Source organism: Antrostomus carolinensis, unplaced genomic scaffold, assembly GCF_000700745.2.
Source record: "Antrostomus carolinensis isolate BGI_N321 unplaced genomic scaffold, ASM70074v2 scaffold38739, whole genome shotgun sequence".
NCBI lineage: Eukaryota > Metazoa > Chordata > Aves > Caprimulgiformes > Caprimulgidae > Antrostomus > Antrostomus carolinensis.
Window position 1 is genome coordinate 7,925 of NW_010339281.1, and position 24,866 is coordinate 32,790.

The 24,866-nt window shown below is 45.2% G+C and overlaps 1 protein-coding gene across 2 annotated transcripts; it reads left to right on the top strand.

Annotated features, from left to right (window-relative positions):
* HSF4 (heat shock transcription factor 4) lies at positions 1–24,866 on the top strand. Of its 2 annotated transcripts, none has more exons than XM_029086947.1 (13): positions 1–123; positions 4,197–4,305; positions 5,154–5,281; positions 6,701–6,825; positions 9,123–9,198; positions 10,667–10,731; positions 15,106–15,205; positions 15,952–16,076; positions 17,865–18,089; positions 20,106–20,211; positions 21,657–21,722; positions 23,432–23,525; positions 24,676–24,866. In XM_029086947.1, exons 1-13 carry the CDS (start codon positions 1–3, stop codon positions 24,864–24,866), a joined length of 1,533 nt encoding a protein of 510 aa, XP_028942780.1. The 2 variants fall into 2 exon arrangements, with proteins under 2 accessions (XP_028942780.1, XP_010174082.1); XM_010175780.1 differs by having other exon boundaries at positions 23,432–23,519.

Here is a 24,866-nt window from a genome sequence, read left to right on the forward strand (position 1 = left end):
ATGCAGGATTCACCCAGCTCTCTGGTGATGGATGGATACTCCAGCAATGTGCCAGCTTTCCTAACGAAACTCTGGACGCTGGTGGAAGATCCTGAAACAAACCATCTCATCTGCTGGAGTAGTGTAAGTACAGCAAAGACCAGGTGTCACTGAGTGCCTGCAACACCAGGAGAAACCCAGGTGTGAGGCCCAAACGGTATCACAGCAACATAACTTTGCTTTACAAGTGCTGGCCAGCTGACTGGGAGAGTGAAAGGAGCGATAGTTCCTCAGGGAACCTTTTGGATATACTTGCTATTATTTATCTGCAATATTATAGCTTTTCTGTTTCGAAGGAACAACTGGTTTGGGAGTGTTTTGATAATTATATTTATACATTTCACTTGAATACTGTCTAATACTGAATCCTCTAAAAATCTGGACTCTTAAGGAGTCCAGAGAGAGGTTTTCCATCTTGCTTCAATCTGTGGTTCCCCCAAATTTTCTACAAAAGGTGGAAAGCCCTTAAAAAATTCCACTGCTGTTTGTATTATTTCATGTGTGTTTATTAGCCTTTCAGAAATACCTTGGGAGAAGGCAGCAGATAAACAGCATTCAGGCCTCAGGCTGAAACCTGTAGTTTAAACAGATCTCAGACTGGCACCCTAAATCACTCACATTTTGGAAGAGCTTTACTTGGTTTTTCAATGACTCTGTGTGATGATCGTGGTGATGTGCGTATGTATAGTCTGTACAGCTTCATAGGGATAGATTGCTTTGCTTTGGCTTCTTATTTGTCACTAAGACATTAATACACTAAGTGCAATCAGAGAATTAAAATTATTTATTTGTCGATAATTATTGTGCTTTTGACCTGACTAAGACTTGCTGCAAATAATGTTGTAATTTGTCTTCAGCAGGGAGTTGTCAGATAAGTTGTGTGCATAAACTTGTTCTCCAAAATCAAACATCTATAACAAAAGCAGATTTAAAGAGAAAAAAAAAATCTAAATCAGCCTTTCTATCATGTGTTTGCATCCAGTAGGGTTTTCAATCAAAACCTGAGATGGGGTTTGAGCTCATTGTTGTCATCCAAAGCAATGCTTGCTTTCTGATGTTGGAATCACATGGCCATACTTCTGAGAACCACCGAGTTTTGGTATCATGTGTTTTAAACAAGGACTTTGAATCTAGGAAGGATTTTCTAACGTGTATAAATAGTTCCCTCTCTGTTACACTGAGAACATCGTTATTTTTGACTGCCCACCACCACCATGCTCTACTTCTCTGCAACCTAACGTAGGCTACAGCTGCATTCTTGGGAGGTTTTGGTCAGGCTTTCAGATGTCTAAGTTTCTTATGTTGCATGTTCCCATGTTTCCCGTGTTTCCTTTTCTATCCATCAGTGTTGTTGGAACGGAGAAATTGTGTGCATGGCTAAGATTTCTGGACATAATCAGAACTCTTAGAAAATAGGATCTATAAGGACCTATGAATTGTTTCTTAGCATGAAGGAGAAGAGATGGAGAGGAAACATGGTAATAGTTTTTATATATACAAAAGGCTGTTGTAAGGTGGAAAGGGAAAGTCTGCTGTCTGTGTCCATGATAGATTGGATGAGAAGTAATTGAATTAATTTTTGAAAGTGAAGGTGCTAGGAAGAACTGGCAAATTCCTGGAGTAGCTTGCCTGGGCAGGGCACAGGGTGTCTGTCATCATGGGGCTGTCAAAAACAGTTAAGTTAAGCCAAGACTGATGTGCTGCAGAGTGAATCTTACCTTGGGCAGAGATAACTTTCAAAGTTTCTCCCAGCTTGTGCTCCCATGATGTAAGACAAGCAAGGCAGAGCTGCTGTATGCGAACAAGCTGGCACATGCACAGTTCGTTGGTGAACTCCAAAGTCTCTTGTGTCTGTAGGAACTGTTTTGGGTACAGCAGCTTCTGAGAACATTGCAGCCCTGAATTCAAAGGAATGACCTGTTAAGAGAGGCCATAAGGAGATGTTCAGGTACACGAAATGCTTGTGCTTCTCATTTTACATCAGCGTTGCATCAGCTACATCATTTTACATCCTCCAAGCTGAGACACACAGCTGTATCCCAGAGAGAGTGAGTGGGCAGAAGCACAAGGGAAGCAGGATAAACCAGCTCTGTCCCCAGAACAGCCTTTGCAGTGTTGGGAAACCCTGGTCCCTGCTGTCACATCTGCAAGCTCAGTCTGTGATGATAATTCCAGCGTATAGATTATTAGTGAATCTTTTAAGTGCTTGATCAGCCTTTGCTTCTGCTGCATGGGGTAAGGAACAACAGGAAAGACCCTGGTGATGGTCAAAGGGCACTATCAAGGCAATCAGTCATGTTCAGTGTTTGCAGCAGTGTTCACTGCTCCTTGTTCAAGGACCAAGAAGTATAGCTGACCCAGAGTTGCATGTTTGTGGGCATGCAGGGTTAATTGTTTGACCTGACAAACGAGCCAGAGCACAGAGGGAATTGGCTCTGTTTGGTGGTGAAAGTGTAGTGACCTAGAGTAGGGCAGCAAGGTTTGCCAGCTGGCTGTGGACAGGCTACAGCCACGCACTGGTCCGTCTTCAGTCACTGAGCTTTCTCATGGTCCTGATTGCATTCCCTGTTTTAGAAACTTCCAGGCAGCCCTGAGAGCACCCATACAGCTAGGGACCCTGTGATGGGTGCGTGGTGGGACCCACACATCGCTGGGATGCTCCTACTGCACGCAGAGCCCGAGTGCTCACTCTTACAGTAAAACACTGTCCTCGTCTGTCAAAAACCAGTCGGCTGTGAAATAACCCCCCAAGCCGACACACCACTCGACTGCCAGTAATAACGCTGAACACAGCAGGAGGGTGACTGTGGCTGTGCTGGTCTTAGACCCCTCACTGCCAACTTCATGCAGACCCTGGTGTCGTTAGCTAGCTGTCCCTTGAAGCTCAGTTGCAGCTGAGTCCTAAATACCTGCTGAGGTCTTTGCCCTGGCATAGGTCTCTGCATCTTGCCTGTCCCTCCATAAAGCTGTGGTGAGTTTAGGCTGCACAGTTGGGTGGTTCCCTGGGTAGCTCTTTCTTTCTCCAAAAGCAAAGCCAGTGTGAGCCCCTAGATACCATTCTCTGCAAGCTTACAAAAATGCCACGTGTGCCCCAAACTCCGTGTCTGAAATAATGATTCTTCATTCCTCCAAATTCCCTGCACTGGACCACTATGCAAAGCAGAAATAGGATTTAAATTGGTCCCCCTGTCCCCATATCCTGGAGACACTGTGGCTGTTGTGGTTGGTGATTTAGAAAATGTTGTTCCTAAGTGTTGGTTAGAGATGAAAATGAATTGCCAGTTCTTCTGTCCCTCAAAAAGGTGGTGTGAATTGCTGTTTACAAAATGTTTCAAGGCAGCTTCAGTGCGTTGTGTCTCACAGGCCCTCTCTGTACCAGCTCGACTGTCAGCAGGTAGGAGGAAGGCCAGGCAGGGGAAGCACACGGCCTGCGGCGCGGCGCTCTGTGCCAGCAGTCCCAGCAGTTTGCCTTGTTTTGCAGTCACGGATCCTGGCAATGCAACCTCAGAAACGGATATTTTTGCTGCTTAACATGCATGTTGCTAGCTTGGGCTGTAAAGCATGACTGTTAACATTTTGCGGTTGCCCTTGTGGCGGGGGACTTTTAAAAATAATGAACGAGAAGGTGTGTGGAGCTTCTGGATCAGTGTGGTGTCTCCAGGGATGATTTGCTTTCTTGCCTTGCTGTGATTCTTGTACCATGTCTCCAGGCAGCGTTCCCTCTGGGACTGCTGTGCTCTGGAGCAGATGGGTCTGAGTTAGACCTATACAAGCAGATTGAGGGGTTATAATGGCAATTCCAACATTCCAGGACCACCTTCACACACCAGAATCTTTCTGTGGAGCCTACTGAAGGGTGGATGATAACAGGCTACCAGCTATTTGTGCAAAAGTTTCACATCAAAGGCTTTGAACTAAGCAGTGGCAAAACTTAGTAGAAAAAGATCAAAACTGCGTTCATAGAGGACTGATGTACCAGAACTGAAAAGAGCACATCTGTCATTGAAGGCTATTGTCACTCTTCTCAGCTTCAAGGTGACAATTCAGAGAGCACAACTTCCCCTGCAGTAGGACTCCAGGGAATCACCTTCTCCTGGGAACCTCTTGTGGTCGGGGATGCTCCTCTGACTTCACCTTTGTCCTTGTCTCCTTTGCAGAATGGCACCAGCTTCCATGTGTTCGACCAAGGACGCTTTGCCAAAGAGGTTCTGCCCAAGTATTTCAAACACAACAACATGGCCAGTTTTGTCCGGCAGCTGAACATGTGTAAGTTCAACCTCCAGAGTTGTGGGTCCTACAGACAAGAGGGGAATGACAGAAAATGTGGGTGGGAGAGGAGGCGTGAATGAGAACTGTGGATAGAAAAGTTGAGAATCTTGCATATATGTGTTACTGTGGCATTATTGATTTTGCCAACAGAGACTTCCTTCCGAGATCCCAGGGAAGTAATTTCCTTGCATTGACCTTAGATTACAGTGTGAAATTTCTGTTAGATTACACTGTAAAATGCGAGCTAGGAAATGTCACCTACCAGGTTTTCTGCTTCTCTTGCATCAATTTGATGACCTATTATTATTTCTTTTTTATTTTATTCTATATGGAACTTTTCCAGTAGCCTGATACTGTGACACCTTCCTCAGGAACTGCTGCTTTTGAGGATAGGATGCCCAGAGCTTATCCATTTCACCAGCCATGTCGCTGAACTAATGATGGACAGTACTTCTCCCTGCAAACCTTGCCTTGCTGATTGGGCATTTTCACCCCTTAAAGGAGGTTTAGGTGTAGTTTCAGCCATCTAGACTGTGACTGTATTAAATATGCTTATTTCTGATAGTTTGGGAAGTTTTGGACCGATGTGCCCAAGGGATTGCCGGCAAGGCTTTCATGCTGTGGGCCAGTGGGATGCACAGGGCTCTCCCTCATGCTGGATTTTCTGTAGATATGGCCCAAAAGCGTCCCCAGCTGTGGGGAGGGGACACAGCTGTACCTTGAACACCAGAGCAGCTCAAAAGCAGGGGGGAAGTCAAGAGAAATGTCCTCAAAAGTGATGGGTGTGGGTGGCGAGGAGGAAGGTCTGGGTCTGTCAGCCCTTTACCCACACCCTCTCTACACAGATGGCTTCAGGAAAGTGGTGAACATCGAGCAGGGGGGTCTCGTCAAGCCCGAGCGGGACGACACTGAGTTCCAGCACCTCTGCTTCCTGCAGGGCCACGAGCACCTCCTGGAGCACATCAAGAGGAAGGTGAGGAGATGCTGGATATGGGGGGACACCAGCTGGCTGTCGGTGAGCCCCCTGGGGCGGGAAAGCTGAGGCGAGGCGGGAAGGCTGAGGCAGGAAGGCTGAGGCAGGAAGGCTGAGGCAGGAAGGCTGAGGCGAGGCGGGAAGGCAGAGGCGGGAAGGCTGAGGCATGGCAGAGCCCTGTTCCAGAGGGTTCCACACCACCAGTGTGGAGAGGCTGTCTGGTGCTTTTCCGAAACGTCCCTCAACAATATGCCCTGCAAATTAACTGAGGTCTGTGTGGAGACGTGGCTCTGTTGGTTTGCTTTAAGCCTGCTGTCTTCTTATTTGTTTCCCCTGGGCCTTCTGCTAGGAGAGAAGTAGCAAATATTTGTTTCCCATCCCTCAGGTGTCTCAAGTGGTAAACGCCTCATTTCTCCCCAAGCAGGAACCCTTCTGTGCCTGCTGCCATCCCTTTTTTGGGGCAGACTGAACCAGAACAGCACTCCATGGTCACTGTGAGGGTTTCTACCACAGCTCCATTCCTCTCTTGATAATTCCCAAAATGCTTGTTTGCTTTCAGACCACAGGCCCCCGTGCTATAGACCCATAACTCCAAGTTCACCCTGTAGTCTGGTTTCTGTCCCCTCCATATACATGTACGGTTGGGGCAGGGGTCCTCATTGTGCAGGGCTTGGCCTTCATCTGTTTTGTCTGTGGTTTTTTTGCTCTGTCACTCAGTATCATGAGACCTTCCTGGAGTGCTGCATGACCAGGCTTGCTTCACACCGCTCTGCTTTTGAATCATTACCTGCTTTTCTAGATATGGGCGGCATAGCTCCTGCGGGGTGTCCCAGCAGTCATCTCCTGTTATAGAGGAGAGAACCCACTCCTGCCCTCTGTTTGCTGTCTTTTAAGCTGTTATTGTTGCCTAAAAAGGACTGTTCTCTTACAGAATTAGCGTAGCAACTTCAGAAAAGGGACTTCAGCAAAAGTCTTCTAGAAATCCAACCGTAATATGTCAATTTGATGCATTGCCTCAGGCTCATCCCTGTAAAACATAAGGCTGGATTGGGTCTCTCTGTAGTTAAAGTAGAAAGATGTAATCAAACAACCTAGTTCCATTACTCCCTGGTCCTCAAAATACCTTATTCCCCTGCAAGCTGATTTGAAATAAGTCCCCACTCTGGTGGGGATTGTTCTGCTGCTAACAGACCCTCTGTACGAAAGGATTTGTCCTGCTCTTTGCTCTATTTTATCCCTTTGGCCTTTGCAATAATACACTAAAGATAGTTCAGACTCTTGTGTATGTTGCCTGTCCTGGTATTTCAGCACATCAGAACCCAGCTGGTGGAAGTCCTGCACCCAAGCCCCAGCAGTGACTCTGTCCATGGCCCTTCTTGTGTTGGTAAAATCCACCTTCGATTTTTTTTTCCTCCTCAGGTGTCAGTAGTGAAAAGTGAGGAGACCAAGATGCGCCAGGAGGACCTCAGCAGGTTGCTATATGAGGTACAGATACTGAGAAGTCAGCAGGAGAACATGGAGTGTCAAGTACAGGACATGAAGCAGTGAGTTGAATCCTACTCAAGCTGCTTCTTACGGGCATTTGCTTCTCGAGAGTTGTTGATCTTGGGGAATGCTTGAAAGGAGGAACCTTACACACCTCCCTCCCAGGCAGCATGTGTGGAGCCAGGAACAAATCACAGGGACTAGATCTGTTGAGACAATAACATACAGGACTTCTATGCAGAGCAAATGATCTACAGAATTAAAGCTTAGCCTCTCTGAGAAAGGTAGACGTATTCTTTTGATCTACATTTTCCCTTTACAGAGGTGGCCACGTAGGAAATATGTGTATAACCTGAGGGCTTAACTCGGATAACTGTATTTCCTCCAGATAGAAATGATGGTAAAGGTGTAACTCCTTCTCACACATAATGGTGTGAGAAATGAGGTGGTGATGTCCACTCCTGCTATTAAAAAAAAAAAAGAAAAAAATAATCTCTGTGTCATCGTCCATCTCCAAGATATATGACTGGCCTAAAATATATAAGAGCACAAGAACTGCTCTATTGTTTAGCCCATGGACTCATCTCTCTGAAGACTGTGTCTTCTGACATGGCCAAAATTGTTGTATAAGAGCAAAACAAGCAAATGCAGTGCTTCTTGTACGTGGCTGCCTGACCTCCAGCTGTCTGGGATTTTCTGAGTCAGACATGGTCACTAGGAATTTAGTAAATGGATACGGTTTTATAAATCATGTAAATAATGTACTTGGAGAGGTTTTTATTTGCCTCCAGATTTTTAATCCTTGTAGAGAACTTTGTTTAAAAAGCACCTGAATAATCCAAAAGAACCCCAAACTTTCTTTTACAATGAAGCTGATATTGATACATCAGCAGATGACACTGGCATCCTGGGCCTTGAAAGAACACCATATACTGTGATACTTCATTCCAGCCCAGCACCTTACTTGCAACAGATAAATATTTTTACCCTACCTTAATTTTTAATGACTCTCACACTTTGCACATGCATGAAATCACACCATGAAATCCATGTACAGTGAAAATGAAAGAGTTTCTCAGCTTGTATCTTATTTAATTCTTAAGGAATTCCAGTATCAATGATTTGACCTTGCTTTTAGTTTGTTCTCCCTTTTGATTTGTGTGCTCCCTTCCTCCATCAGAAAGCAAAACTGCATTCAACTGATGAAAATAATACCATTTTTATAGACTAAGACCAGAAATCCCAGGCTGAAACCATATTAAGAAACTTACACTGCTGAAGAGCCATTAGGACACAACTCCAGTACAAGGTGTCAGACTGAGGAAAGCTGCTTTGCTGAAAATCCTGTCAGTACCAGTGCAGAAAGTTGACTGGGGAGATTCTTGCCTTACAAGCTGCTGTACTCGGGCAGCTACTGTGCTCTTTTGAGCCCTGGACCTTATCTTCCCAGTTCTAGCATCAATCTGCACTAGCAAGACTAAAACCTCCTGAGGGATATGTAGCAAAAGGATTTCTAAATTTCACCTGTGTGATAGAATTTGCTGGCCTGTTGGTTTTAGTGCATCCATATACTCTTGAGATAAATTGACTGGCAAAGCCTTTTTCAGCATAGACTCCAGCTGGCATCCAGATTTAGAGGCAAATAAAAGAGCAAATAAACTCTGCATCTCCCCACCCTGCTGTCTGGGGCTGGCTGTTCAAGAAAGCCTGTGAACCACTCTGTGTGCTGCATTTGCAGACAGAAAATAAGTATGTTCTATGGAATTGCAAGCTGGACACAGGTCTGTGCTGGATGAAATCAATGACTCCCATTAATGAGATCATTACAGTCCTCCTAGATGAAGGCTCTCGGATGAAGAAGCGTCCCTTTAGCTGCTTCAGTCACTCCCAAACATGCCTTTGTACCACCACGTGTAGGAGGTTCCAGCAGGCAGAATACACAGAATCTCTGTCCATAGGATCTCTTGGTCTTTGGGGGCAGTTGTGGAGAGGTTGGACTTTCTTGGCTCCTGCAGAAAGAACAGTCTTGGTGATCCAAATCATTCAAAGTCACAAATCAGTCCCTGCTGAAATTCTGAGTTTAGCCCAAATGTTCTACAAAAACGGAATACCTGTCCTCCTGTTACCCTCCCCTATAGATGTTGGCTTCTTTTAATTTGTTTTTTCTCCATGCTTTGGTCTGTTGTTCTTTTGAGGACAAGGAAAGCAATTGTGTGACCCTGTTTGGGGCACCTAAAAAGAGCCAAGCACTGCAAGAGCCCCCACGTGAGACAGACCTTGCCCAGTTTGGTCTATTGTGTGTCATGGGCTGTTGGGATGTTTCTGTGCTCACAGAAAGTTTCTGTTTCACTTTCAGGCAAAATGAAGTTCTTTGGCGGGAAGTCGTTTCTCTCCGGCAGAATCACTCACAGCAACAGAAAGTGATCAACAAGGTAGCGGTCATATAAACTCCAAACTCACTTGTACTGCACGGTGTATGTCCTCCTCTGATTTTTGTACTTGTCCCATATCTTCTCCACAGTCTGATATCACAGTACATTTATTTTCCCTCTCTTTCAAATTGTGTGATGTTCTCGCATGTCCTATGGGAAGTGGTCATTAACAAAGCATAAGGTCTGCCCTCCAGCAAAAGGTTTTCATTGCCCTGTCAGTCCTTGCTGTGATGTTAGAAACCACTTTTCTGTCAAACTCCTGACCCAGAGAGCACAATTCTCACTAGTTACCCTGTATTGGCTGTGTTCTGCTTGTACTGATGCCTTTGAGCTTCCCAAATCTTTCCTCTTTCCTTCATATAAGAGAGGAGCCTCCCGCTCCTGCCGGCACTGAAGCTGCAGGCAGCAGAATTGGCTAACCATTGCCCCAGTGGGACCTCCGGCAAGGGTTACATTTTCTGGTGTTACTGGCATAGTTGAGGAATTACTGAACAACCTTTTAGACTGAAGGAGCACTGCAGAACCATCTCCCTTAAAATCTAGCACCACCCATACTAGAAAAGGCCTCTCCAGTGATTCCCAGGTGGTGCTGACATGACTGAGCACGTCACATTTCTCAGTCCCCCTGAGAGCCACGTTCTGACCCTCACATGGCATCAGAGAGTCATAGGACTGGATAGAAATGCATGAGGCTATCAAACCTTCCTCCATCTCTGAGGCTGGACCAGCCATGCCACTCACTGTGGCATTTATGCAACTCTATTTTGTTATATTGAGCAATGAGTAAGAGACAGCTGTGATATATAATTATAATAATAATAATGCTCTCTTTGTTTGGAGGTCAAAGCAGAGCATTAAGCTCAAGCTGACCTGGGAATATGTTGCCAAGTGATTCCTCTCCAAAGCCTTTCTGCATCCTTTTTTAGTGTTCTATTATATCAACACTGAATTTCACAGGGCTGAAAAACTCAACTGAAAGAACAAAGACGTCCACACAGGGTCTCCCCAAGGGGGTTGCCTCTGTCACATGCAAAGACTTTGCCAGACTTTATAGATCCTCTTATAAAGACCTCTAAAGACTTTTACAGAGGCCAGGTCTCACTCCAGGCCTAGGAATGTTTGCACGTGTACTTCACAAGCAGATTCCCAAGTGTCTCACAGGGGTAGCTGGAGCTCTGCATGCACAGAAGTGGGGAGAGAGGAAGTGCTGATTGTGTGCATCTAGCAGCCTTCACACAAAGCAGGCACCTGGCTGTGTTTCTTGAAGGCTAGGCAGGTCGTTTGAGTTCTTGGAAAGCTCAGTTTCGTGCTCTGATGTCTGATGCAATTTGGCTCCCATATTTCATGGCTGCTCCCAGCTTCGGGGTGGTGTTGGGAGGGAGGAATGTGTGAGATAAGAACAGCTGTGAGAGCGGGGAGTGCTGAATCACTCTGCTGATTAACACCGGATTTTGATCTCTCCTGACAGCTGATTCAGTTTCTGTTTGGCCAGCTCCAATCCAGCCCCAGCAGCACTGGGATAAAGAGGAAGCTGTAAGTACCCTTGTGTGGTGCGCACACGCTCACGGGTGCATAATGCTGCCCCCTCACTAAAAGCACAAGCTCAGCTCGCCCAGGCAGGCGGTCACCGGACCAGGGCACCATGGTGATGGGAAATGAATGGGCTGAACTGCCGAGTCAGACCTGCTGACATGCCCCATTCAGTGGTCTTTAGAGAAGCACCGTGTCAGCTCGTGACCTTTATTTGGGGAATACAGAGCGAGATGGGAGATGGGAACACGAACTAGTTGGAGGGTAAAGGGCAGGACCCTGCTGCTGGGCCTACAAATTCCAGTTTTGCCACTTGTTGTCAGTGGGAGCGGGGCTGGGCCTAGCCACCCCACAGACACCTTTAGTTTGACCCACAGTCGCTGAATGGGTGTGATTCTGTCACAGGTTTGATGGCATGTAACCTGCAGGCCTTACAGAGAGGGGAAGGTCGAGAAAGATTTCAGTTAAGGGGTGTCTTTAGGGTAATCATAGAATGGTTAGGATTGGAAGGGACCTTAAAGATCATCTAGTTCCAACCCCCCTGCCATCAGCAGGGACACCTTCCACTAGACCAGGTTGCTCAAAGCCTCATCCAGCCTGGCCTTCAACACTTCCAGGGAGGAGCAGCCACAACTTCCTTGGGCAACCTGTTCCAGTGTCTGGCCACCCTTACAGTGAATAAGTTCTTCCTAATATCTAATCTAAACCTCCCCTCTTTCAGCTTAATCCCATTTCCCCTTGTTTTGTCATTAACTGCCCTTATGAAAAGTCCTTCCCCAGCTTTCTTGTAGCCCCTTCAGGTACAGGGAGGCCGCTATAAGATCTCCTTGGAGCCTTCTCTTCTCCAGGCTGAACAGCCCCAACTCTTTCAGCCTGTCTTCATAGGAGAGGTGCTCCAGCCCTCGGACCATCCTGGTGGCCTCCTCTGGACTTGTTCTAGCTGCTCCAGGGCTCTCTTGTGATGGGGGCTCCAGAACTGGACGCAGTATTCCAGGTGGGGCCTTATGAGAGCGGAGTAGAGGGGGAGAATCACCTCCCTCGACCTGCTGGCCATGCAATAAATAATAAATAAGCTCTTCAAGGCAAGTGAGTAGAGGTGCTCGAATTAGAAAGCTTAGTGCCTTCCAGGAGAGCAGCCATGCATTTCTTGCTCTGTGGTGCTTGTGATCTAAAGAGGGGAGAGGGGCTAATAAGAGGAATTTGCCTTTGTGGCTCAGACTGAGGACAAGGACCTGCCTCCAGTTGCCACCTTTATTACCTTGTGGCCTTTGGCAACTCAGAAACTTCTCCATGCCTCGGAGAAAGGAGCCAGACTTCCCAAGAATGGCTACTCAGGAGATTAATGATTTTCTTTAAGTCAACATCCTTGTTCTTGGCTGACTCTTCTTGTGAGGACTGTAAAGGAAACATAGGATTGAATGAAGGAGGCTGTAATCTGTACAAGCAAACTGGCTATTCCTGCCTCCCCCTTCTACTGAACCTCTTGGAAAGGGTAAAGACTGCAGGGAGAATGGTGGCAAAGAAGAGGGCTCAACGGGAGGACATCAGCTGCTCTGAGTCGCTGAGGTTCATGATTGAGGAAATTTTCCTCTGGTGGAGTGGGAAAGCAGAGAAATGAGATGCCAGATCTGATCTCTAATTTGCATAGTCAGGGCTGTCCCCTCTCTGTAAAAGATTTGCAGCCCAAGAAACCTTGTCTTAGACTACTGCTTTTTGAAAAAAGCAAATCATTGGTTAGAAACTGTGCTGGGAGAGGCAGAAGAGCACAGAACTACCTGCACAGCAGCTGTGTTGGCCACCTTAAGAAGAGGGATCACGCTGATACAACCCAGCTGCAGTTTGCACAGTATTGTGCATGTTAATTTGAGTTCCTGCTTCCTTGGAAACACAAAGGTCTGTGTTCAAGGAACCTCAGCTCTTGTGTCTTTATCTGCCCTTCTATCTTTCACAGTTTTCTTTTCCTGCCTCTCTTTTAAATGACTGCAGAAAAGCATAGTGTACAGCCTGGAGCAACTGTGGGTGCAGACCAGAGTGCTGACTGGGGGCTCTGGGTGGGTTTGGACAGGATGGGGACATCTGTAGATCCCACAGGCCTGTCTGACCTGGGAGGCTGTTAGGTGGGTTAGATACCAAAGTGACTTTGATAAGAAACGTTGGATTTGGAGGTTCATTTGTGGCTCCCGGAGGAGAGAGCTGGACACTTACAAATTTGTAACTATCACAGGGCTGGCCATGATATCTTGCTGTGTACCCAAGGGTAGCTTATGCCATAACAAGGTTCATATCAGGCTGATTCAAATGTTCTTTTCTATTCTGTGTCTTTAGTTAATGTCATAGAATAGAAAAAGGCTGTTAAATGAGCTGTTAAACAACGGAGACCTCAAGTACTGTGGTCACTGTGTCCTGCTGTATAATGCCCTTCACTGTGGGATCTAATTAGAGTCTGAGCAAGCCCATAATTTCTCCCAACTTATCCAGCTCCAGTGTCAGTAGGATGAAGGGAGATGTGAATTATGTTCTATCAAGCCCATTAGACATTATTGGGGACAAAACTGTTGGCTTTCCCTGGTGCCCTCAGCCAAATCATTCTCTTCTAACTGAACACTGAGATGCTTTTCCTGACAGCGGGACGGTGGGAAGACCAGAGGGATTTGGTAGGCAGTTTTATAGGATCACCACAGCATTCACAATAGTGGGTGTGAAGCGAAATATACCAGTTCCCAGCTTCTCTGGGACTGTGTCACAAAACCAAGGATTGCCACCCAGGAAGTTTCATGGAAAAGCAGTGCTGTTTTGAGGCTTATTCTCATTTTCTTTTGGTTTCAATCATTTCCTAAACATAAAGCACGACTGCGCCAGGGCCCAGCTTGGGGACCCACTTCTTGTTGTCAGTGGCTGGCTGTGTAAAAGCCTGTCAGTTTCTTTTTCTTTTCTTTTTCTTTTTCTTTTTCTTTTTCTTTTTCTTTTTCTTTTTCTTTTTCTTTTTCTTTTTCTTTTTCTTTTTCTTTTTCTTTTTCTTTTTCTTTTTCTTTTTCTTTTTCTTTTTCTTTTTCTTTTTCTTTTTCTTTTTCTTTTTCTTTTTCTTTTTCTTTTTCTTTTTCTTTTTCTTTTTCTTTTTCTTTTTCTTTTTCTTTTTCTTTTTCTTTTTCTTTTTCTTTTTCTTTTTCTTTTTCTTTTTCTTTTTCTTTTTCTTTTTCTTTTTCTTTTTCTTTCTCTTTCTCTTTTTCTTTCTCTTTTTCTTTCTCTTTTTCTTTCTCTTTTTCTTTCTCTTTTTCTTTCTCTTTTTCTTTCTCTTTTTCTTTCTCTTTTTCTTTCTCTTTTTCTTTCTCTTTTTCTTTCTCTTTTTCTTTCTCTTTTTCTTTCTCTTTTTCTTTCTCTTTTTCTTTCTCTTTTTCTTTCTCTTTTTCTTTCTCTTTTTCTTTCTCTTTTTCTTTCTCTTTTTCTTTCTCTTTTTCTTTCTCTTTTTCTTTCTCTTTTTCTTTCTCTTTTTCTTTCTCTTTTTCTTTCTCTTTTTCTTTCTCTTTTTCTTTCTCTTTTTCTTTCTCTTTTTCTTTCTCTTTTTCTTTCTCTTTTTCTTTCTCTTTTTCTTTCTCTTTTTCTTTCTCTTTTTCTTTCTCTTTTTCTTTCTCTTTTTCTTTCTCTTTTTCTTTCTCTTTTTCTTTCTCTTTTTCTTTCTCTTTTTCTTTCTCTTTTTCTTTCTCTTTTTCTTTCTCTTTTTCTTTCTCTTTTTCTTTCTCTTTTTCTTTCTCTTTTTCTTTCTCTTTTTCTTTCTCTTTTTCTTTCTCTTTTTCTTTCTCTTTTTCTTTCTCTTTTTCTTTCTCTTTTTCTTTCTCTTTTTCTTTTTCTTTTTCTCAAGCCTGGATGCAATGAGCTTTGGCTCTGCTTTGCTTTGTGTCTCCTCCTGTTTTATTACTTAGCAAATGGCACAGGTTCCTTTTCTGCAGAGCTGTGTACTGACATGTGGCTTTGCCAAAGAGGCCTTGAGTGCGAAGGGGCTGGTAATGAGCATTGCTCTAATAATTTCAGCATAACTACTTCCAGTTAAACAAGCTGAGGATCCAGCCCAGAGCTTGAAACCACTAACAATTAGAAGAAAATATTAATTGAACTTGTTATTTTACTTGTGTCTTTCAAATACGATCTAGAAAAGCCAGATCATCCCTCCTCTATGTGGCTAATGCCCTTTTTTAATGGTGACCTCCTCCAAAACTGTTGTTTCCCTTCTTTGTCCCTAACACTGGACAAGACAGGACCTTACAGCTGAGGAATAACAGAGTACCCAGGGGAAAACATCCCTTGGCTGAGAGACATTTCTTGTCTAAGCAAACAGGAACCAGTTAGTACATGCTGGGAAAACAAACTCGTTTCTCTTCACAGACCTCTGATGCTTGACAACGGGATCTCAGCTCCACAAGTGTCCAAGTTCAGCCGGCATTTGCCCACAGACCCTCTCCACGACCCCTATTTCATACAGTCGGTAGGTTTACACCAGCCTCTGAGCTTTGTGGGGTTTCTTTGGCCAGGGTGGAAAAAACAAAACATTTGAAGCAATAATACAGATTACAGAGTGAGTAGTTTGGCAAGACTTTGGCAGTGAAGAAGAGAAGAGGTTTGCAAAGCTGAGTGATGTTGATTATTCTTCAGCTCCCCTGTTCTGGGGAGGGATGTGGGTTGTGGGAGGGAGAGGCAGATCCTGCACCCCAAACTCTCCGTGGTGTTACCCCAGCCTGGCTCACCTCAGGGGCAGAGAGGAAGAAGCATGGTCTGGAAGTGGGTATTGTGATCTTTCTGACTAGAGCCACATTTTTGCAGTCACTGAGGGATCCCCCCCACCCTAACCCACCAAAGCAGACACCAGACACATGACATGTCATACAGTTAAAATGCTTGATCTGGCATGAGAGACCCGTACTCCCCTGTTGGACTGGTTGGATCTTTCCCTCTGGATGAAGCTAAGCAGTCTAGGCAAAATGTCAGGCATGGTAAAACCTCTCAGTAGCTGCCAGTTCAGTCACAGTGCTTATTTGACACCTGCACCTCTGTGTGGTTGGAGGAAAGACCAGAAGAAATGATAATGTTGCATGGTGGGTAAAAGCTTTCTTGGTTTCCATACAAGGAGGACTCAAGGGCACAATGAGTAAACTCTAACTATCTCAGATAGAGCCTTGGACTTGTTCTGGTCCTCAGAAGGGTAAATCTTTATGATTTTTACTTTCCTTTTAGCCATCAACAGAACCTGCCTCTTGCTTAAACAGCCCTGCAATTGCTGGAGGACCCATCATATCTGATGTTACTGAAGCATCACCATCCAACATAATAAACATGCAGTCCCCTCCTGAAAATGACAGGTAAATATGTGTCAGGTATGGACATGCTTAACTTCAAAAGGGTTTTTCTCAGCTGTAGTTCTACCAAAGCTTCTGTCTGATTTGCAGTAGAGGTGGTGGGCTGGAATATTTTTTTCCAGTTTGCAATGTGGGTCAGATTTTGAGAATTAGGGAGGGGTAATAACAGCACAACTTTCAAAACAAAGTCATGAGTTTCACACTGAGAACTTCCACTCACCTTTTTGAGAAGTATCCCATGGTTCTTTATATTTTGTTCTCAAGACAGGGGCTGTCTCAGACTTTATCAGATAATAAGATACTACCATTTGTTGGGTTTGTTGAGAGAGAGAGAAAGGAAGTTTCCTTTTTGGCTTTGACAAAGAAGAAACAAAATCAAACTGTACATCTTTCTGCTAAGGAGAACAGAAGAGTTGCATCACAACAACATCCGATGTTTGAACAACTTTTCTGTGAAATGTAACTGCAGAACTGAATGCAGAGGTATTTTAATGCTTATCTCTTCCTGCCACAGACATGCAGTGTATTTAGGGCTAGTAGCAGAATAGCTGCTACTATGTCAGTGGAAAATAAGTAGACAGATTAATCATGGAAACAGTTTCTCAGGCATAGAGGCAAAGCAGTTACACTCTAGAAATTGCCCATAAATCTGCCTAATAATTGAAGCCGTAGCCATAAAATTAGCTAGAAGCATGTAAAGTGCTCAGGATTAAAAACAAAACAAAACAAAAACAAAAACAAAAAAAATGGCACAAACCTGGAAGCCATTTCTAAAGCAGAAAAATTTTAATGTAACCTTCAAGTTAAATTGATGATTTCAACTGATTACTGAGTGCCATCTGGTGGCCTCTGATCTATGCTGTGTCTGCATGACTTGGGAATCTGGGTCAGCCATGGCCCTAATGAGTTCAGGAGTGTGGAACTTCCTAAATCAACGTGAGCTGCTGCTGGGGGTTTAGGATTCACAAGATGAGAAGGTGATCTGAAAGGAATGCTGGGGCAGGCTTTGTAGTGCCAGGTACCATCCCGTATGTGTGACAGGCTCGTGTGTTGTCTTGCAGCAAAGCTAGTCTGTGAGTGTTGTAAGATAATATTTTTTCAGTATGGCTTTCCACACCCTGTGCCTGTTGATCTACATCAGCTTCAGCTCCAGTTGTGCATGTTCACAGGGAGCCAAGTCTCCTGTAAGTAGTACAGAGTAGATTTTTGCATACATAATGTTACTGTTCAAAACTTCAATGTCACATGTCCATCTGGGAATAATGTGGAGTGCCTCTCCCACTGGAAAAAGGGAACCCCCTGCTTCCAAAAAAGGAAGTCCAACTGGGACTGTCAGATCTTGATAGGTTCTCTTCCAAATCTGATCCTGACCTGTGTCAGGATCTCTACAGTGCTTGCTGATCCCTAACTCCAGCATGGGAATTTGTATCTATAGGGTGGAGATTTTTTTTTTTTCAGGGAAACCTCTCTAGCCTAGTGACCCTTTAACCTGTCTCAAGCCTAACACTCATCTGAGGAATGATCAACACCTGAAAGTATATTTTCCATATTTGCAAAACAAGCAAATGGGGCAAATTTGTTATGGCCATGACTGATGAAGTGAGTGGAGACATATATTCCAGCTGGGCATGTTTCTGGAGCTTGCTGAGAAGAAAATAAGGTTGCTGGTTTCTTTTGCCTATGTAGGGGAATGGAAAGACTCTGTGGGAAGTGGAGGCAAGCCCTTGTGCTATTGCCCTTAGGCCTTTGTGGAGTAGATGTGTGTGGTGCTAACTCTTGTATCTGATGCAGAGAGAAGTGCCTCACGCTGATCAAGGAAGAGCCAGTCAGCCCTGGAGTGAAAGCCACTGCTGAGCCTGATGTCCCCCTGCCAGGCTGCCGGGCTTGCTCTGAGCCCCCTGTGCTCCCAGTCGCCATGGTTCAGTCTGTTCTGGAAGGCAAAGGGACCTGTGGTGCAGCCCCACCAGGGACCTCACAACCACCTGAGAGAAGAAGCAGAAGGGCATTGCTGGACAGGTGAGGGGAGTGAGGGAGAGCTGTGGTGCTGCATTTTCCATGACCCTCTCTTCCCATTAGCAGGGGGGGGAAGGGAGGCTGATTTTAAGTCACCTAATGCAGCCTGGAGAGCTCCATCCTGTACCTGTGGCACCTGCTTAGAGGACTCTTGAAGCCCAGGGGACAGTTCACAGGGGTAGAGGGTCTGTGGATGACTTGCTTGAAGGACCCAGCAGAGGAGAAGCTGTCAGAGTGTGTGCATCAGAGTCAGGAGTGGGAATAGGCTTTCTGCAGCGAGAGGGATTTGCCTGATGTCCAAGTGAAAGCTGGAGCCCAAACCAGCATCCATGTCTGCAGACTTGCAGGCCACTGGACCGCACTGCACCTCCAAGTAGCTTGTGTGCCCTCTTCATTTGTTTTGTTGAGTCTTCAGGTACATAAAGACATAAGGAAATATTTGTCACTGGTGTTTCTGTGCAGTGAATGAGGTGTCAGTTGAGTGCCAATACACAGACAGTGATGGAAGATGACAGCCAGTCATCATCATAACCTCTGCACTAAGTAGGGCATAGATTTGATAAGACATCAAAACATTTATCAAACCCAGGCTGGGGCTTGAGAAGGAAGTAATTTACCCCCTTTTTTTTTCCTTTCCTGTGCTGTGAAGTCAAATCAACTGCCCTCTTTAATCTGCTTTCTCTTTGCATCTTCTCCTGTCACCTTTCCAAGGTGACTTCCCTGAGTCAGTGCTAGATCTGTCTTCAGGAGGCAGCCAGTCACTTGTCACCATCACATGTGCCTCATGTTTCTGGGGAGGTTCTGGGGAGCTGACACTGCGAGAGACCTCAACTTCCCCATCTCTGACTAAGAGTGAAAACCCACAAAACTTCACTGCATTGCTGGGCTTGTCTCCTTGAACTGGAGGGGCTCACAAAAATGCTAGGCAGTCCTAAGCATGGCTTTTTAAAGGGTATAAAATCATGGCTTAAAATCAGGAAATAGCAAGTGAGGTCACTCATAGGGATGGAGAGTTGGGAGTTTGTGCTCACTGAGTGCAGAAGTCTGTTACCAAGGGATGGAGTTTTGAAACCAGTGCTTCAAGTATCCTGCATGTGACAGTTGCCTTAATGATGTCCTCTTGCAAGGGGGATTAGAACAGTGTCATTGAACTCAGCCATGGGGAGATCTGGGTGAGCTGTGGTGTGCAGTGGTTTGAGACTGAAATTCCAACAGCACCAGTGTAGACTTCACCACCAGCAGGAAAGTGAGGTTGCACAGCTTGGTGGATGACGTGGGAGTTGCCATCAAGAATGAATTCTGCAGCTAACTGCAGTAATGTAAGGAGGACTGGGGGGCAAAAACCCCGAAACACTCAATAGAGGTATCAGAAAGCCTTTCATTTTCCTTTGGGTGCTTACAGAGAACCAAATTCCTCCTTCTGAACCCACTGGCTACTTAAAAACATTTTATTGGAAGAAAAATCATACTTTTGTAAAGACTCTGAATTTTAAGAGAAATTTTTATAGCTTTTTTAGGGGGTTAAACACAGCAAGGCCTCAGAGTTTCTCCTTTAGCTGAATGTCTCTGGTACATACAGCCTGCAGGTAAAAGTCAGTCCTTTAAAAGCCATTAGTTAATAGTAATTCAACCATTGTGGACGAAGGAGGATGGGAATGCAGCCTGTTCTGGTTCCCAAATGCCTCTAAAATGATTTCCTCTAAGGAAAGCTTTAATTTTCCCAGTCTTGAGGAGATGTGCTCCGACTCTCCATCCCCAAACCACACACATCACCCAGGAGAGGAGTGGTCTCACTTGTTTTACCATCAGCCCGGTTCCCTGGGGCTCTGCTGGGTTGTACATCTGGGATTAATCCAACTGAAACGGATTAACAGTGTAAACCCAGGCTGACAGTGGGCTCTGGGTTTTCAAAATGAGATTTAAGCCTAAACCTTACGTCAGGAGGCTGCTCAGTCCTGCTTTCTGTGTGTACCTCTGCAAGTCTGACTCATGGCAGTATTTCCCCTTGTCTTTTCTCAGAACAGATATGTCAGACCCGCTGGAGGGCACCGACTGGAGCTTGGAAGGGCTGCAGCTGCTGCTGAGGAGCCAGCAGTACAGCCTGGAGCCCACTAGCCTCTTGGATGTGAGTGTTGGACCCTTCGCCAGCACGACTGTGGGATGGTCACGGGGTTGTGAAGGTCACAGGGTACCTCTGGGCTGTAAATCAGTCAGACTGTGGTGCCACTTCATCTGTCACATGCTGCCAGTAGTCACAGCTCTGTTTTGACCTGCTCATAGATCAAATGTACTTCAGGATTTGAGAATGGATTCAGGATTCAGGCAGGATTTCAGACTTTAAATGATGTTTTTTTACATTTCTTCTGAAAATATACATATTTGAACATCTAAGCACAAAACAGTGCATTTGGTAAAGACATCCTCATGTTACTTGAACAGATTTATGTAAAATAGGTTTAATACAACTCTCTAGTTTGGTAATTGCTTTGGTGGGTTAGTTTATTTTCTACATATTCTGCATTTTAGATACTCCTAGACTGTGTTTAGCTCTACTACCTTCCCCTTTTCCTCACATTCTGGGAAGTGTAGCTGATGTCAGCTTCTCTCTCTGCTGAGATCTTTGTCTGTCTGCAGTTCTCAGGTCGCTTCTCTAGAAATGAATAGTGGCTTTTTCTTAGGTACCTATGCAGAAATATGAAGGTTTGTTCCTTTCTCTCTTTCACTCTCTCACTCCTTGTACACACAGTAAGTCTGTGAAAGGTTTTTGCCAAGAATCAAATAACTCTGTACGTAACAAAAGAACCTATATGGCAGAGAGACGCTCCCTGGAGGAGGTGCTTCAGATAGGGGCAGATGGGAAGCTTGCATTGGATAAACAGGAATGAAAAATCATTTAAAAAATCTTACTCTCTTAAAGCCTGTTCCTGAGTGTCTGTGATTGATTTTAACTTTACAGAAAGCTTTTCTAATGGCCTGCTCCATCGCTGGCTCTGTCGGTTTCTGTTTCTTATTTCTCCTTAGGAGGTGTTTTCCTGTTACTGACACACTTTTCTCACTCTGTGCAGCTCAACATCGCAAGAGTGAGAATGAATCATAAAACTGTTCCCTAGATCAACAGCTCCTTTTCCCAGATTGCTCAGGCTTCTCAAGAAATTGCCATTGAAGCACTGATGCAGCAATCATCTGCCCTCTGATGCTGTGTTTGGGAATGCTTTTAAAAACCCATAGGAGTCTGTAAGTGTCCTAGGACCCAAGAGCAGCAAAACAGAGCTCTGGCTGCACGTGTGGTGACGCAAACTGCCCTGGTTTATGAAATGACTGTGGCACCGGGTATCTGCATTGCCTGTCCACTGACAGGCAGCAAGACTTGCAGCTGAGCCCTCGCTCAGCCTTTGCGGGTAGCTCCAGGGAATGTGTCAGAGCAGCTGAGGCACAGGCAGAAGCTGCTTGGTGGCATCTCACCCAGCAGGGCTGCAGCCTCCAACAAACAGCCCAGGCAGCCACCTGAGGATACGACTGTCTCCAACCATTACACCTTCCAGAGCACAAATTGTCTTTTTCTCCCACCAGGTCTTTAATCCCAATTTATCTCTGAGTGAGTGGAATTTGACTGAAATGGAAGCCAGTCTGTCCCCGGTAAGCGACCTGCATTTCTGAGATATAATAATAATAATAATAAATAATAATGATGTAATTAAGAAGTGGAGCTTGTACATGACTGAAGAATGTGTAGTTTATTTTATAGCCAGAGGGGAGAGTGTTGTAAAGCACAGCAAGTACCCATCTCCTGCGGCCAGGCTGAGAGTGCTCTCTTATACTCTTGACCTCTCTCTCTTTGCCACTCAGCCAGAGCTTCTTTAGAGACGTGTTGGTGTCCTGGAGGCTTTAATTGAAACTGGCTGCACGAAACTTTCTCTCAGTGTGAATGTCACGTCCTGCTAATACCGTAGATTCATGAAGTGTCTTTGTGCCAAAGCTCTGTATAAAATGTGCCTTTATACAGTGCAGCCATCCCTGTACATTTCAGGAGCAGTAAAACCACGTGCCATTAGAATAGAGGTTCATGCACACCCTGACAGAAGAAACAAGGAGAAATTGTTTGGCAGTTTTTGTTTGGAATTAACGTTGACACAGACATTTCTGAAGTGCACAGGGTGAATTAATAAACAGTGAAGGAAATGCGTGCTGGGTTCTTTTTTCCTGCTTGATGGAGAGTAAATTTCCTGAGCCCTCACTGCCTGTCGGGTCAGATAAAGACTTGGATAGTTCTGCCATCTCTACACAAGCAAAGTGTAATCTGTTCTAATGAAGTGTGAAAGGTCTCTAAGCTGTCTTCATGAGATCACTATCTTTTTTAGCTTTTGATTCAATAAGTTTGAATTCACTAGGTAATTCCACTTGCTGAGTGTTAGGAAGGAGAGTCTCTGAAGAGGTAGATAATATTAGCAAGTCCTGGCAGCAAGGGGTGGTCTCTTTTAAAATGGATTGCCTGAGAGAAAAGGCCAAGAGGGAGGCTGCAATCTTCAGGAGCTCAGTCCTGAACTCCATGGAATTTCCCAGCATCTAGTGCAGCCTACAGAATCACACAGAACCACAGAATGCTGGGGATTGGAAGGGACCTCGAAAGATCATCCAGTCCAATCCCCCTGCCGGAGCAGGAACCTAAATGAGATCACACAGGAAGGTGTCCAGGCAGGTTTTGAATGTCTCCAGAGAAGGAGACTCCACAACCTCCCTGGGAAGCCTGTTCCAGTGCTCTGTCACCCTCACTGTAAAGAAGTTTCTTCTCAAGTTTAAGTGGAACCTCCTGTGGTCCAGCTCACACCCATTCCCCCTTGTAGGCTTACTCATCCTATGGAGAACAGAGAAGCCTGGAAGAAATACCTGCAGCAACTCCACGCCATGGAGCACTGTGCAAGCAAAAGCTAGTGTTAATTTAAAGACAGTCATAGGCAAATGGAAAGAAAATTCCTTTCATATTTGTTGCTGGCTGCAGAGGACTGTGGGTTTGCTCTGCACGGCAGCTGGGCAGGGACATGCAGAGTGACACTGGACTGGCCTCTTCCCATGACATGAACTTCCCACCATTTTAGTTGGTGCTAATAGGGGTTACATCTCCCTTAGACCTCTCCTTCAGGCACTGCTGCCCTTGAGCACACGCTTTTGGCTGTGGTAACAGAGTGTAGGGGAGGCTGGGCGGAGAGGCCGGGCAGGGAGGATAGCTTGCATACTGCTGGGTGTTGTGCAGCATTGATGAAGCACTGATTTTTCAGAAATGGCCTAGTTCTAACGAGCTCCCCTGTCTTTGTATAATTGTACATTGTAGTTTATATTTTTACATCAAGATGCAGCGACTCACAGTGGATCTGGAGAAGAATGCAACTGAGCTGTCCTCAAAAGTGTTCAACCCACCGTTTGACAGTGCCTGCCCAGGTAGGAGCACTCACAGCTCTTGCAGACTCGGGAATGGGGATGTAATTAAGGTGTGAAATGTGTCAGCAGGTCGGTCCAACGTCCAGCACTGACCATTTGCCACTTTGAGGAAACAAAACACGTTTGTTATTTTACTTTCAGCATTGTCAGTCAGCAATGTTTCCACAACCACTGCTGAGCTAGTTACCGAGCAATGGGAAATGCACGGGGGATAAACTGAGGTTTAATTGTAATGGAACTGCCTCTGCTCCTGCTTGGGTCTACATCTTATCTGTCAGCTCTCCACTGTTTTCTCTGCCTGTTCATCACCACTGAAGAGCAATGTGGTGATCTAAGTGGGTAGGAGTGGTAACAGCTGTACAGGTCCTGCGTTTCTTCTGGCTCCTGCTGCAGAGGAGGTGGCCCAGTAGCCTCCAGCAGCCAGAGGCAAAGGTTATGTCTCAGTTTCTCCAGACCTCAAGGGAGCTGTCCAGCTGATCTTCTCCCCCTCACTAACTCTGATAAAGTGTGTCTCTGACCTTAGATATGAATCTAGAACTGTTTTCCTCATCTTGGAATAGTGATATATTATTATTTTCATGTGTATTCAGCTGGACTAGACCTCAAAGAGAAGCTTTTGTGAGCCTTAGATTGGTGCTGCAGCCACCTGACCCCACCACAGAGTTTTGATCTGTTGTGTGTAGTTCAAGGACTTTCAATCTCCATCTTAAGCTCAGTATCTTGCATGAGCATCAAAGGCATTGAAAGCCCAGCTACGCTGGAGAGAATCCTTCTGCAGGCTGGGGCTGAACTGCACAAGAGGAGCATCCCCTGTTTGCAAAGCCTTTCTGGTCCATGATGTGGTGTGATGCTCGAATAATGGGCAGTTGGCAGATGTCTCCTTCTACAGAGATGAGGAAAAACAGACAGTTGTTGAGTGAAGGGGAAGAGCAGCTGCTCTTATCCACTTCTCAGTGTCTCCAACCATTTGGTCTTCCCTCTTTTGCTTCTTGTGAGGCATCTCAGCATTCAGGTGGAACCTGGCTAGGCAACCTGCAGAGATTCTCATCCATTTTAATGAGCTTTTGAGTGAGTCCAAGTTTGACTCAAGTGTACGTAAAGTCTGGTAACTTGCCTTCCAGAAACTGAGTTTTCTGTTGTCTGTTTGCATTCCTAGGGAAAATTCTTGAAAGCTCCCAGCAGTTCCTCGTTGATCGTCAGTCCCTCTTTGGAAATGACCTCATCAGCTTGCCTGAAAGTTCATCACTTTATGTTCCATCTGAAAATATGGCTTCCTACCTGTCCTCTGTGGGTGTCCAAGGGGATATCCCGTTAAACCTGAGCTCTTCACCTGACAACAACCAGTGA